This window comes from Myotis daubentonii, chromosome 1 (genome assembly GCF_963259705.1).
Source record: "Myotis daubentonii chromosome 1, mMyoDau2.1, whole genome shotgun sequence".
NCBI classification, from domain to species: Eukaryota; Metazoa; Chordata; class Mammalia; order Chiroptera; family Vespertilionidae; genus Myotis; species Myotis daubentonii.
Window position 1 is genome coordinate 58308019 of NC_081840.1, and position 14732 is coordinate 58322750.

Consider the following 14732-nt stretch of genomic DNA (forward strand, 5'->3'; position numbering starts at 1 on the left):
AGATATTTTTATCTTATGTATATCTTAACTAATTATAATCATAGTTCTTTTTACTACTTTGGTCTTCTAACCTTCATACTAGCTTTATAGGTGATTAATCCACTATCTTTACTATGTGTTTACTTTACCAGTGAGATGTTTTTTCATATATTTTCTTTTTTTAATATATTTTTATTAATTTGGGAGAGGGAGAGAGAGAGAAACATCAATGTTGAGAGAGAATGATTGGCAGCCTCTTGCATGACCCCCACTGGAGATCAAGCCTGCAACCCTGGCATGTGCTCTGACCGGGAATTGAATCATGACCTCCTGGTTCATAGGTCAATGCTCAACCACTGAGCCAGGCTGGATAGGCCTTTCATATATTTTCTTGTTACTACTTAGCATCCTTTCTTTTCAGCTTAAAGAAGTTCCTTTAACATTTATTGGAAGGTGGTTTAGTGATAATGATCTCCTTTAGTGCTTGTTTGTCTGGAAAACCCTTAATCTCTTCTTTAAGTCTAAGGATAACTTTTCAAGGTAGAGTACTTTTGGTTGGAAGTTTTCTTCTTTTAGTACTTTGAATATATTGTTTGCTCCCTTTTGCTTGCAAAGTTTCTTTTTTTTTAAATAACATATTTTTATTTCAGAGAGGAAGGGAGAGGGAGAGATAGAATGATGATAGAGAATCATTGATTGGCTGCTTCCTGCACATCCCCTACTGGGGATCGAGCCTGTAATCAGGGCATGTGCCCTGACTGGGAATTGAACAGTGACCTCCTGGTTCATAGGTCGATGCTCAACCCCTGAGGCAGGCCAGATGGGCAAAGTTTCTACTGAAAAAATCTACTCGCCGAAACCGGTTTGGCTCAGTGGATAGAGCGTCGGCCTGCGGACTGAGAGGTCCCAGGTTCGATTCCGGTCAAGGGCATGTACCTGGGTTGCGGGCACATCCCCAGTGGGAGATGCGCAGGAGGCAGCTGTTCGGTGTTTCTCTCTCATCGATGTTTCTAACTCTCTATCTCTCTCCCTTCCTCTCTGTAAAAAATCAATAAAATATTAAAAAAAAAAATCTACTCATAGCCTTATGTAGGTTCCCATGTATGTAACAGGTTGTCTTTCTTTTGCTGCTTTTAATAGTTTCTCATTATCTTTAACTTTTGATATTTTAGTTATGTGTCTTGGTATGATTTTGCAGGGGGTAGGGGGAGTGGTAGGATCACCTTATTTGGAACTTTTTCAGCTTCCTGGATCTGATGTGTTTCTTTCCCCAGGTTAGGGAAGTTTTCTGCTATTATTTTCTCATGTAAGATTTTTGCCCCTTTCTCTCTCTCCTCTTTCTGGAAGTCCTATAATAGAATGCTATTCCATTTGCTGTTGTCCCATAAATCCATTAAGTTATCGCCACTGTTTTTCATTCTTTTTTTTCTTTGTGCTACTGTGATTGGGTTGGCTCCACAGTTAACTGATCCTTCGTTGATGTATCTCGTCTGCTATTGAAGCCTTCTAGTGTATTTCTCAGTTCAGTTAGTGTATTCTTTAGGTCTGTGACTCCTATTTTGTACATCCTTGTATTTTCCATCTCTTTTTTTGAAGTTCTCACTATGTACATCCATTCTTCTCCCCAGTGAAGTGAGCAACTTTATAACCATTACTTTTTTGGTTTTTCATTTTGTTTGACTTTCTTTTATTGGTTTCTATACAGTACATGAAACAACCACCCCTTTCACTCTTGACATAATGGCCTTGTGTAGGAGATGAACCCTGTCATTTAATCCTGCCTTAGCTCATTATTGTCACTGAAATCTTTGTGCTTGTCCAAGCAGACTATTATGTTTTTAATAACAACAAGTAGTTGCCAGTGCTCCTAAGGGAAGGATCTCAGCACCTAGACTCAGGCTGATTGGAAGCCAGACTCTTAGGCAGCAGCTTTTAAAAATTCCTCAACCAAATATTAAGCAACTAAATTGAAACACTGTAGTGGCATCAGAAAGAATAAAATACCTAAGAATAAATTTACCAAGGAGGTATAACACCTGTGTATTGACAGCTAACAAGCATTAATGAATAAAATTGAAGAAAACACAAATAAAAGGAAAGATATTCTGTGCTCATGGATTGGAAGAATCAATATTGTTAAAATGTTCATATTACCCAAATTAATCTAAAGATTCAGTGTAATCCCTATCAAATTTCCAATGGCATTTTTCACAGATACATAATAAATAATTCCAAAATTTGTATGGAACCACAAGAGACTCCAAATAGCCAAAGCCATGTTGAGAAAGAAGAACAAAGCTTGAGACATCATGCTTCCTGATTTCTGACTATATTACAAATCTATGGTTATTAAAACATTACGGTATTGGCATAAAGCAGACACATAGATAAATTGAACAGAATAGAGAGCCCAGAAATAAACCGACGCATATATGACCAGCTAATTTACAACAGTGAGCCAATAATATGTAACGGAGTAAGAGCAGTCTTGTCAGTAAATGATGTTGGGAAAACTGACTTTGACATACAAAAGAATGGAACTTGACCACCATCTTATACCACTCACAAAAATTTAACTGAAAATTGATAAAAGACTTCAAGGTAAGTTCTAAAACCATAAACTCCTAGAAGAAAACATACGGAGTAAGCTCCTTTCCATAATTTTCGGTGATTATATTTTTAATCTAACAATAGTGTAAAAGCAACAAAAACATACATAAACAAGGATGCCATCAAACTACTAGTATCTGAAGAAAATGAAAATAGTAACTCAAAAATACATGCACCTGCATGTTTATTGCAGCGTTATTTACGGTAGCCAAGATATGGAAGTAACCTATGTGTCATCGATGGATGAGTGCATAAAGCAGTTGTGACACACACACATACCCACACACACCTCTAGGGCATTATGTTAAGTGAAATAAGTCAGACAGAAAGATAAATACCAGATGACCTCTTACACAGGGAATTTAAAAAACATCAAGCTTATGAATAGAATAGATTATTATCTGCCAGAGATAGGGTGGAAGAAATGGGTGAAGGGTTTTAGGTTAAAAAAAAAAAAGTAATGCTCTATGTAGAAGATAACTAATTACAGTGTTCTCTTGGATGTTTAGACCAGTTCCTTCTGCAGTCTTCCCCATCTTACTGAATGGCACAAACCAGTTTCTTAGACAAAAAAATTGTAATGTCATCTTTTGTTTTTCTTACATATTGCAGTCCAATTTCATTTGTAAATCTTTTCAAATCTACTTTCAAAATAGCCAGTTTTATTCTGGTCCAGTCTACTATCATCCTTCTTCTGTATTGTTTTAATAGCAGCATGCATAGTTTCCTTACTCTCATTTTTCCTCTCCTTTTACAGACAGAAGATGGATCACATCACATTTACACAGCACAGTCCAGAGCCCTTATGATGGCCAACAAGACTTTACATTTGTCCCATTACTACCTCTCTTACCTTACATGATACCACTGTCCTCTTTACTCTCTTTTATGTAGCCAGGTTCACCTTCTTGTTCTTAGAACATATTAAGAATGTTTCTAGGCTTTATACTTGCTGTTTTTTCTGTCTTGAACTTCCTAGATAACTTCCTGGACTTGATTCCTCTTCTCTCTCTGACTTCTAACCAGATGTTTTCTACCCAGTCTGACTCCTATCATTCACCCAATATTAATAGCAGCCCTCTGTGACAGCATTTTCTATGTTCTTTTTTTTATTTATTTAGCATTTATCACTCTCTGATAAACCATATATTTTAGTTATTTACTTCTACTCCTAGAAAGTACATTTTATGAAAGCCAAGAATATATTTTAGTTTTGTTTACTGCTTTATTCACAGTTTGGCACATAGTGAGTGTTTGCCAAATTTTATTACATATCTCAATCAGTAGGAGGGTGGGTAGCTTAAATGTTTATCTGTACTTTGGAATATTATCCTGCCTTGAAGGGGATGAGTTAGGCCTTTTCTATCTACATAATGTAAACAGCAAATTGTAGAAAAGTATGTTTAGCATGATCTTAATTTTGGCAAATTTTGTTTATGAGTGCATATTCATATTCATATACACTGTGTGGTCATAGAATCTTTCTGGAGACTGTAAATATAGCCTATATCTTCAACATGAGGGCCTAAGAAAAGAAAGGTTTTTTTAATACCATTTGGTGATATTTGATTTTTTTTAAATCATGATAATGTTATTTTCCTATATACTACTACTACTACTAAACTATTTGGTCACTTCCCTTCTCACAGTACTTCAGAGGAAGAAACTGATGTTAATCAACTGTGTAAAACTTTTATAATAAACCAACCTTGATTCTATTTAATAATTTCATTGGATTTTTGTCTCTTCAGATAAAGCTTGACAGAGTCTTCATCTTCTATGTATATATGGTTTATCTCATGGATTTCTGCACAATGTCGTCTATTTGACTTTGGGCTTTTATGCTTAATGTACACTTTGTAGAACAAATATTTTACCTTTTTTCTCTTGATTGTTTGTAAAGTATGCATTGAGTATATCAAGAAATGTTGCTTATAAAGCATATACTGTTTTTAAACTAAATTTTTTTTCTCAGATATGAACATTTTGTTAGGCTTTGTTGTTGTTCTAGGGCAGTGGTTATAAACCAATAAGATCAAACACTGCTTTTTTTAAAAAAAAATAAAAAAATATATATATATATATTTTTAAAATATATTTTATTGGATTTTTTACAGAGAGGAAGGGAGAGAGATAGAGAGTTAGAAACATCGATGAGAGAGAAACATCGATCAGCTGCCTCCTGCACACTCCCTACTGGGTATGTTTCCACAACCAAGGTACATGCCCTTTGACCGGAATCGAACCCAGGACCCTTGAGTCTGTAGGCTGATGCTCTATCCACTGAGCCAAACCGGTCAGGGCAAAAATATATATATTTCTTTATTGATTTCAGAGAGGAAGGGAGAAGGAGAGAGAGAGAGAGAGAAACATCAATGATGAGAGAGAATCATTGATCGGCTGCCTCCTACACTCCCCCTACTGGGGATTGAGCCCGCAACCCAGGCATGTGCCCTTGGCCAGAATCGGACCTGGGACCCTCCAGTCCACAGGCTGACGCTCTGTCCACTGAACCAAGCCAGCTAGGGCAACACTGCTTTTTTAAAACAACAAATTTATTATGCCCCTTTTTATTATTTTATTATATTAAAAATGAAATTTTATAAATACACAATTAGAAAAACACACAATATAATGCCCTAATTGTAATAAAGACAGAGAAATGAAAGTGATGTATAATAAAAATAGTATTTCAAATTCAGATGCTCAAGAATGGCAACCTATAAAAGGCATACTAAGTAATCAGATGCTTGCACCTGTTGATAGAATCAGGGAAATTCTGCAGTTGTGAGTGCAGACTAATACAGGAATGTTGTTAACTTAAAATCCGTGGGCAGCAGAACAATACTTATAAGGACAAGGAAAGATCAGTGAGAGAACCAAGTGGGCAATAGAATAAAAGTTGTTAATGTTAGAATAAGTAATAAGAAATAAAATTTGTTATGTGACAAGGGAAATAAGGAAATAATATTAACTAAAATAGGAATAACATACCATGATAAATTTCAGGCTGTTGATATGAGAAAAGGAATGTTACATTTTTATAAATTAGTTTCATTTTAAGTGCAATGTCAACACGTTTTTCTTGTTATAACATGAGCTGAGTGTGAAAAGTAACATAGAAAACATCTTCTATCTTGAAATACTATTATGAATAAGGCATGCATTTAGTCTGTATATTAAAAAGGTCTTGGAGACCATATCCTTTGCTAAGTGATTGTAAATAGAGAATAATTTGAAAAAGAAATGGTAATAGAGGTTGCTGTAGAGAAATTGTATAGTTAGTTATATGGTAAACTTCTGAAGAAAAAATCAGAATAAGCTGGAAAAACAGCAGGTATAAAAAAAAACCCAACATTGTTGTTGGTATTGATTTTTCACCACAAAGTTTTTAAATCATGTGGTATCAGATATGCAAAATGGCCCTTCCGATGTGCCTTAGTGGATTGAGTGCCATCCCATGCACCAGGAGGTCATTGGTTCGATTCCCAGTCAGGGCACATGCCCATGTTGCAGGCTCAATCCCCAGTAGGGGATGTGCAGGAAGCAGCTGATTGATGTATCTCTCTCATCAATGTTTCTATCTCTCCTTCTCTCTAAAAGTTAATAACATTTTAAAAAATATTCAAAATATGCAGAAGCAATAACATGAGCTATTAAAGTAATAACATGTTAATGATATTTTATTAATAACATAACCTTTATTAACACTAGAAAGACTGAAATTTAGTATATACCTATATTGCCCAAAAGCAGTCAAAATGACTGCATTGTGAAAGAATAATATCGGAGCACTCTTCACTTATGTTCCTTAGCTTTTCCAATAACTCACTTCTATTCGACATTTCTTTCATGAGTTTAGGGCGCAAAAGAAATAAAATAAACAACTTATTAGAACAAGTATCACTGCATAAAGATTCGAATAACAAGTACTAGTTTAGCTTATTGAGCAACTGCAACTTATCAAGTATCGACAATTTATCATGTACTTGTATGTTATCATGTGACGGTAATCGAAAAAAAATGAAAACTGTTATTTCAATACAGAGCCGAACTGTTATTACTCAATTCAATAATAAGAGTCATTTGATTATTTAAAATTTCCCCCAAGCAGTCAAAATGACTGCTTTTGGGCAATATAGGCATAACACATATATATACCGGAAATGAAGGAGGGGGAGGTAACTACAATTATTAATAAACGCATTTATATGTTGTACAAAAAGTCACAAAATTCTAAGACATTGTGTCCTTATATACATAATTGTTTTTCTAATTGAAATTTAAAAGCAGTCAAAATGACTTCCTTGGGCAATCTAGTGTTAATGATACTCAGTGAATCCCTATAGTTGTGTCTCCACTAATTTTTTTTTTTTAGTTTATATTTTTATTGATTTTTAGAGAGGAAAGGAGAGGGAGAGGGAGAGAGAGAAACATCAGTGATGAGAGAGAATCATTGATTGATTGCCTCCTGCACACCCCACACTGGGATCAAGCTCACAGAGCCCACAACCTGGACATATGTCCTGACCAGGAATCGAACCATGACCTCCTAGTTCATAGGTCGACACTCAACCACTGAGCCACACCACCTGGCCTCCACTAATTTAATAGTATTTGATTCGGAATTTGTCAAAGTCTGTAAAAGAGTCTCTAAAAACTTATAAGAGATAGCTATAAATGTTGACTGATAAACATGTATTATATTCAACTCAAGAATCACAGGTTGTATTGCTGTTAAGAGATTTTTCTCTAATGGTGAATAATTTCTGTTAAAGTTCTAAAGAAAACTAAGTACAATCTTGTCTAACTTACATGGTAGTTGTATTTTTAGAAAGTTTATTGTAGAGTAAACCATGAGAGAGTGATGAGAGTGATTTTTGTTTATATGTAAAGCAATATTACTGGATTTTCACTCATGAGCATCTAGCAGGATAATAGAAAGTTGTGTAGAATGTGGGACAGTTCATTTGTGAGTGAGATGGCTGGCATATTGTGTGGTTTGTGGTATCTTTTGGTACTACCCATTAAATGTTAGTAATGCCCCTCAATTATTGAAATGATCTCTCTGAAAACCTTTCCTAAATATTGAGAATCATTGCTCTAAGTTATCTAAGTTATTTTTCCCCAGTTTTAGTTAATGATGGATTCTTTTCTCCCTCCACCCCCCACATGTCACAATTGCTCTCTTACAAAGTAATTGTTATAGACTTCTTTCAGGAATGCTACTCTAGAGATGTCTTTTCATCTATTTTCTGTATACCCTAAGTCTTAGCCTTTTACTGTTTTCCATTTTTGAAATTATATTCTAAAACTCTTCAGAATCAAAGAGGTATAAATCCGAAAGACTTGCATTTAGAACTGTATAATTAGAATGTGTGAAACCTAACTTATTAATTTTGATACTCTAGGTTGGATCCCTGGAACAAGCTATGCTTGATGCTCTTGTAATGGATAGAGTTGCATTTGTAAAACTTCTTATTGAGAATGGAGTAAGCATGCATAAATTCCTTACCATTCCTAGATTGGAAGAACTTTACAACACTGTAAGTATATGATAAAAATTCTTTGTTAGCTAAGTTTTATCATCTTTGGGAAATGTTGTTTTACCTGAACATATTCGATCCTTTTGATAAAACCTTTAATGTCTTGCTAGACCACATCGAAAAATTACAAGTAGTCAGTGTGGATTGGTTATATGCAAGTGGCAAACTTTCCTTGTTTCTGGGGACCTTTCTTTTTTTCCGGTGATCATTTGTTGCAGCAAATTTCTTTTGACTCCTTTGCCTAATGGAGAAGTTACACACTGTTTTTTCTTTTCTCCTTTGTGTTTGCATTCATGATTTGACCTTATGGTGTTGCCCTTTTAGCTTACATACTATTTTTTTAGTATTCTGAAGAGCTCCAGAAAAGTAATTATTTTCTTCACAAAGCCTTTCTCATTTCATTTCAGATTTCATGTTACTAACATTGGTAAAGGAAAATACTGCCCTTCTTTTTTTAATTATTTATTTATTATTATTATTATTTATTGCTTAAAGTGTTACAAAGAGTATTATATATGTGTCCTTCCCCCCCCCCCCCCCACTCTTGACAATCCCCTGGCCTCCCCTTCCCCCAATGTCTTAGGTACATTGGTTACGCTTATATGCATGCATACAAGTCCTTCGGTTGATCTCTTACCCCTCGCCCCTCCTGCCCCCCAACCCTCCCGGCCTTCCTGCTGTAGTTTGACAGTCTGTTCGAGGCAGCTCTGCCTCTGTATATATTTTTGTTCATAAGTTTATAATGGTCTTTATTACCCATAAATGTGTGAGATCATGTGGTATTTTTCCTTCATTGACTGGCTTATTTCACTTAGCATAATGCTCTCCAGTTCCATCCATGCTGTTGCAAATGGTAAGAATTCCTTCTTTTTTACAGCAGCATAGTATTCCATCGTGTAGATGTAAAACAGTTTTCTAATCCATTCATCTACTGATGGGCACTTAGGCTGTTTCCAGATCTTAGCTATCGTGAATTGTGCTGCTATGAACATAGGGGTGCATATATCCTTTCTGACTGGTGTTTCTGATTTCTTGGGATATATTCCTAGAAGTGAGATCATGGGGTCAAATGGGAGTTCCATTTTTAGTTTTTTGAGGAAACTCCATACTGTCTTCCATAGTGGCTGCACCAGTCTGCATTCCCACCAGCAGTGCAGAAGGGTTCCTTTTTCTCCACATCCTCTCCAGCACTTGTCGTTTGTTGATTTGTTGATGATAGCCATTCTGACAGGTGTGAGATGGTACCTCATTGTTGTTTTGATTTGCATCTCTCGGATGATTAGTGACTTTGAGCATGTTTTCATATGTCTCTTGGATATCTGAATGTCCTCTTTTGAAAGGTGTCTGTTTAGGTCCTTTGTCCATTTTTTGATTGGATTGTTTATCTTCCTTTTGTTAAGTTGTATGAGTTCCCTATAAATGTGGGAGATTAAACCCTTACTGTGATAACATTGGCAAATATGTTTGTTCTCCCATGTAGTGGGCTTTCTTGTTGTTTTGTTGATGGTTTGTTTTGCTGTGCAGAAGCTTTCTATTTTGATGTAGTCCCATTTGTTTATTTTCTCTTTAGTTTCCAATGCCCTAGGAGCTGTATCAGTGAAGAAATTGCTTCGGCATATGTCTGAGATTTTGTTGCCTTTGGATTCTTCTAGTATTTTTATGGTTTCCCGTCGTACATTTAAGTCCTTTATCCATTTTGAGTTTATTTTTGTGTATGGTGTAAGTTGGTGGTCTAGTTTCATTTTTTTGCATATATCTGTCCAATTTTCCAACACCATTTATTGAAGAGACTATCTTGACTCCATTGTATTTTCTTGCCTTCTTTGTCAAATATTAATTGAGCATATTGGTTCGGGCCAATTTCTGGGCTCTCTATTCTATTCCATTGATCTATATGTTTGTTCTTGTGCCAATACCAGGCAGTTTTGAGAACAGTAGCTTTGTAATACAACTTGATATCTGGTATTGAGATCCCACCTACTTTGTTCTTTCTCAGGATCGCTGAGTTCTTTCCGAGTCTTTTTTTTTTATTCCAGATGAATTTTTGGAGAGTTCGTTCTAGGTCTTTGAAATACGCCGTTGGTATTTTAATGGGAAGTGCGTTGAATTTATAGATTGCTTTGGGTACTATGGACATTTTAATGATGTTGATTCTACCAATCCAAGAACATGGTATGTACTTCTATCTGTTTATGTCTTCCTCTATCTCTTTTTTCAATGTCCTGTAGTTTTCTGAGTAGAGGTCTTTTACCTCTTTAGTTAAGTTTATTCCTAGGTATCTTAATTTTTTTGGTGCAATGGTAAATGGTATTGTTTTTTTAGTCTCTCTTTCTGTAAGTTCACTATTGGTGTATAGAAATGCCACAGATTTCTTGGCATTAATTTTGTATCCTGCTACATTGCCGAATTCATGTACTAAGTCTAGTAGTTTTTTTTATGGAGTCTTTAGGGTTTTTTATGTATAATATCATGTCATCTGCAAATAAGGACAGTTTTGCTTCTTCTTTTCCAATTTGGATGCCTTTTATTTCTTTTTCTTGTCTAATTGCAATGGCTAATACTTCCAGTACTATGTCAAACAGGAGTGGTGAGAGTGGGCATCCCTGTTTTGTTCCTGTTCTTAGGGGAAATGGTGTTAGTTTTTGTCCATTGAGTATGATGTTGACTGTGGGTTTGTCATATATGGCTTTTATTATGTTGAGGTATGATCTTTCTATTCCCACCTTGCTGAGGGTTTTTATCAAAAATGGGTGTTGGATTTTGTCAAATGCTTTTTCTGCATCAATTGATATGACCATGTGGTTTTTTTCTTTCAATTTGTTTATGTGATGTATCACGTTTATTGATTTGCGGATATTGTACCATCCTTTCATCCCTGGGATAAATCCTACTTGGTCATGGTGTATGATCTTTTTGATGTACTGCTGGATCCGATTTGCTAAGATTTTGTTGAGGATTTTGGCATCTATGTTAATGAGGGATATTGGCCTGTAATTCTCTTTCATTGTATTGTCTTTACCTGGTTTTGGTATTAGGGTGATGCTGGCTTCATAGAATGAGCTTGGAAGTGTTCCTTCCTCTTGAATTTTTTGTAGTAGTCTGAGGAGGATAGGTTTTAGTTCTTCCTTGAATGTTTGGTAAAACTCCCCTGTGAAGCCGTCTGGTCCTGGGCTTTTGTTTGATGGAAGCTTTTTGATGACTGCTTCAATTTCTTCCATGGTTATTGGCCTGTTGAGATTTTTAGATTCTTCCTGATTGAGTTTTGGAATGTTCTATTTTTCTAGGAATATGTCCATTTCCTCCAGGTTGTCTAGTTTGTTGGAGTAGAGTTGTCCATAGTATTTTTTAACAAACATTTGTATTTCTGTGGGGTCTGTTGTTATTTCGCCTCTATCATTTCTGATTTTGTTTATTTGGGTCCTCTCTCTTTGCTTCTTGGTGAACCTGGCTAGAGGTTCATCAATCTTGTTTATCCTTTCAAAGAACCAGCTCTTGGTTTCATTGATTTTCTGTATTGTTTTTTGGTCTCTATGTCATTTATTTCTGCTCTAAACTTTATTATCTCCTTCCTTCTGCCCCCTCTGGGGTTTTCTTGTTGCTCTCTTTCTAATTCTTTGAGATGTAGAGTTAGATGATTTACTACCATTTTTTCCTATTTTTTGAGATAGGCCTGTAGAGCTATAAAATTCCCTCTCAGGACTGCTTTCATTGCGTCCCATAGGTTTTGGATTGTTGTGTTTTCATTGTCATTAGTTTCCAGGATGTTTTTAATTTCTTCTTTGATCTCATTGGTAACCCAATCAATATTTAATAACATGCTATTCAGCTTCCAAGTGTTTGAGTATTTTGGGTTGTTTTTATTGTAGTTTATTTCTAATATTATGCCCTTGTGGTCTGAGAAGGTGTTTGGTATGATTTCCATCTTCTTAAAATTGGGGAGACTTTGCTTGTGACCCAATATGTGGTCTATTTTTGAATATGTCCCATGAGCACTTGAGAAGAACATATATTCCATGACTTTGGGGTGAAATGTTCTGAAGATGTCAATTAAGTCCATCTGATCTAGTGAGTCATTTAGGATTGCTGTTTCTTTGCCGATTTTTTGTCTAAAGGATTTATCCAGTGATGTCAGTGGTGTATTAAAGTCCCCTACTATGATTGTATTGTTGTCGATCTCTCCCTTGATATCTTCCAGGAGGTTTTTTATGTATTTGGGTGCTCCTGCATTGGGTGCATATATGTTTATCAGGGTTATATCCTCTTGTTGTATTGATCCCTTTAGTATTATGAAGTGGCCTTCCTTATCTCTTGTTATGGCCTTCACTTTGAGGTCGATTTTGTCAGATATAAGTATTGCTACCCCAGCTTTTTTTTCATTTCCATTTGCCTGAAAGATATTTTTCCATCCCTTCACTTTCAGTCTGTGTGAGTCCCTTCTTATGAGGTGGGTCTCTTGTGGACAGCAAATGTATGGGTCATCTTTTATTATCCATTAAGCCACTCGATGTCTTTTGATTGGAGCATTTAGTCCATTTACGTTTAAAGTTATTATTAAAAGGTACTTGTTTGTAGCCATTTCTATTTTTTGTGGCTGTTTTCTTTCTGAGCTTTTTATTTCTTCTTTTTACACTAGTCCCTTTAGCATTCCTTGCATTGCTGGCTTGGTGGTGATAAACTCCCTTAGCCTTTTTTTTGTCTGTGAAGCTTCTTATTTCCCCTTCAATTTTGAATGATAGCCTTGCTGGATAGAGTATTCTTGGATTCATTCCTTTGCTTTGCATCACTTTGTAAATTTCCGTCCATTCTTTTCTGGCCTGATGTGTTTCTGTTGAGAAATCATTTGATAATCTAATGGGAGATCCCTTGTATGTAACTTTCCGTCTCTCTCTTGCAGCCTGTAAGATTCTCTCTTTGTCCTGAACATTTGCCATGGTAATTATGATGTGTCTTGGTGTGGGTCTTTTCGGGTTCACCTTGTTTGGGACTCTCTGTGCTTGTGTGACTTTTTTCTTCCCCACCTCAGGGAAGTTTTCTGATATTATTTCTTCAAATAGGTTGTCTAATCCTTGTTCATCTTTCTGTTGTTCTGGCACCCCTTTATTCATATGTTGTTTCGTTTCATGTTGTCCCAAAGCTCCCTTAGACTGTCCTCCTGTCTTTTAATTTTTTTCTCCAATTGAAGTACAGTTTGCATGTGTTTTTCTTCCTTGTCTTCTAATTTGCTAATTCGGTCCTCCGCTTCTCCTAGTCTACTGTTGATACTTTCAATGGTGTTTTTTTATTGCAGTTATATCGCTCTTCATTTTTTCTTGGGTCTTACATAAGTTACTCATTTTTTCATCTGTTTCTTCTTGCTTCTTGCATAAGGTGTTGATTTTTTCCTCCATCCGGTTTATGCACTCTAGGACACTTATTCTTAATTCTTTTTCTGTCATGTTGCATGCCTCTATATCGCTTAGCTGCTTTTCTGGCGAGCCCTCCTTTTCTTTCCTTTGGGGTTTCTTTGTCTACCCATGTTTGATCTCACCGACATATCTAGATGTTGAGTCGTTCAGTGGCTGCTCCCTGGGTGGCAGTGGCTCCTCGGGCTGTGGTTGCTCCCTGGGTGGTTGCGTTAGCAGCTGCTCCTCAGTTGGCAGCAGCTCCTCTGGTGGGTGCTGTTCACAGCTGTGGTGGGTCCTCTGGCTGGTGGGGGGAGGCTTCACACACAGCTGCTGTTCCTCAGACAGAGGATGTGGTGATCACAAGGCTTCTGTTCCTTGGATGGGGGTGGGCAACACATGCAGCTGCTACTCTTGAACTGGGGCAGACTGCTCATATGGCTGCTGATCCTTGAATGGGGGCTGGCTGCACGCTGCTGTTGTTCTTCTGATGTGGTGGGCTGCTTGTGGGGCTACTGCTCCTAAGACCGGCTGCTGCTTGTCGGACAGGTGCAGGCTGTTGTGGCTCTGCTCCTCAGACCGGTGTGTACTGCGTAGGGCTGCCGCTCCTCGGAAGTGGGCGGTCTGCTCGTATGGCTGCTACTCCTCGGACCGGGATGGGCTGCCGCTCTTCCTCTAATGGGGCTGGGCCCCTCGCAGAACTGCTGCTCCTCGGAAGGGGGCGGGTTGTTCACACAGCTGCTGTTCCTCGGATTGGGCAGGCTGCTTGTGCGGCTGCTGCTGCTTGGGCGAGGGCAAGATGCTTGTGCAGCTGCTTTTCCTTGGACTTGTGCAGGGTGCGGGCTGTGCGCAGCTGCTGCTCCTCGGATGGGGGCAGGCTGTGCAGGGCTGCCGCTCCTCAGAGGTAGGAAGACTGCTCGTGTGGCTGCTGCTCCTCAGACAGGTTGGACTGCTCGCGTGGTTGCTGCTCTTCGGACAGGGAAGCGGGCTGCTCACGCAGCTACTGCTCCTTGGACAGGGGCAGGCCACATGAGGCTGCTGCTCTTAGGCTCGAGGCAGGCTGCTTACAGGGCTGATGCTCCCTGGACAAGAGTGCACTGCTCATGTGTCTGCTGCTCACGTGCTTGAAAAAAATAATGTGAAGAGAAGTAGGAAATAAAGGAACAAACAAAAAAAAGGAGAATTAAGAAAAAAGAAAAAAAAGCTGATAAAATAA

At 37.4% G+C, this 14732-nt stretch overlaps 1 protein-coding gene across 11 annotated transcripts in view; it reads left to right on the forward strand.

The window, feature by feature from the left end:
- Nucleotides 1-14732, forward strand: part of TRPM7 (transient receptor potential cation channel subfamily M member 7) — a 119990-nt gene that overhangs the window by 43182 nt on the left and 62076 nt on the right. For 8 of the 11 annotated variants that reach the window (XM_059701512.1, XM_059701521.1, XM_059701529.1 and 5 more), the window contains exon 12: nucleotides 8001-8135. The exons of 2 other annotated variants lie outside the window; for them this stretch is intronic. In XM_059701512.1, the coding sequence (XP_059557495.1) occupies nucleotides 8001-8135 (135 nt within the window). Of the gene's footprint in view, nucleotides 1-3346; nucleotides 4156-8000; nucleotides 8136-14732 lie in introns of those variants that run through there. One more of the 11 variants, XM_059701610.1, reaches the window with a different exon arrangement.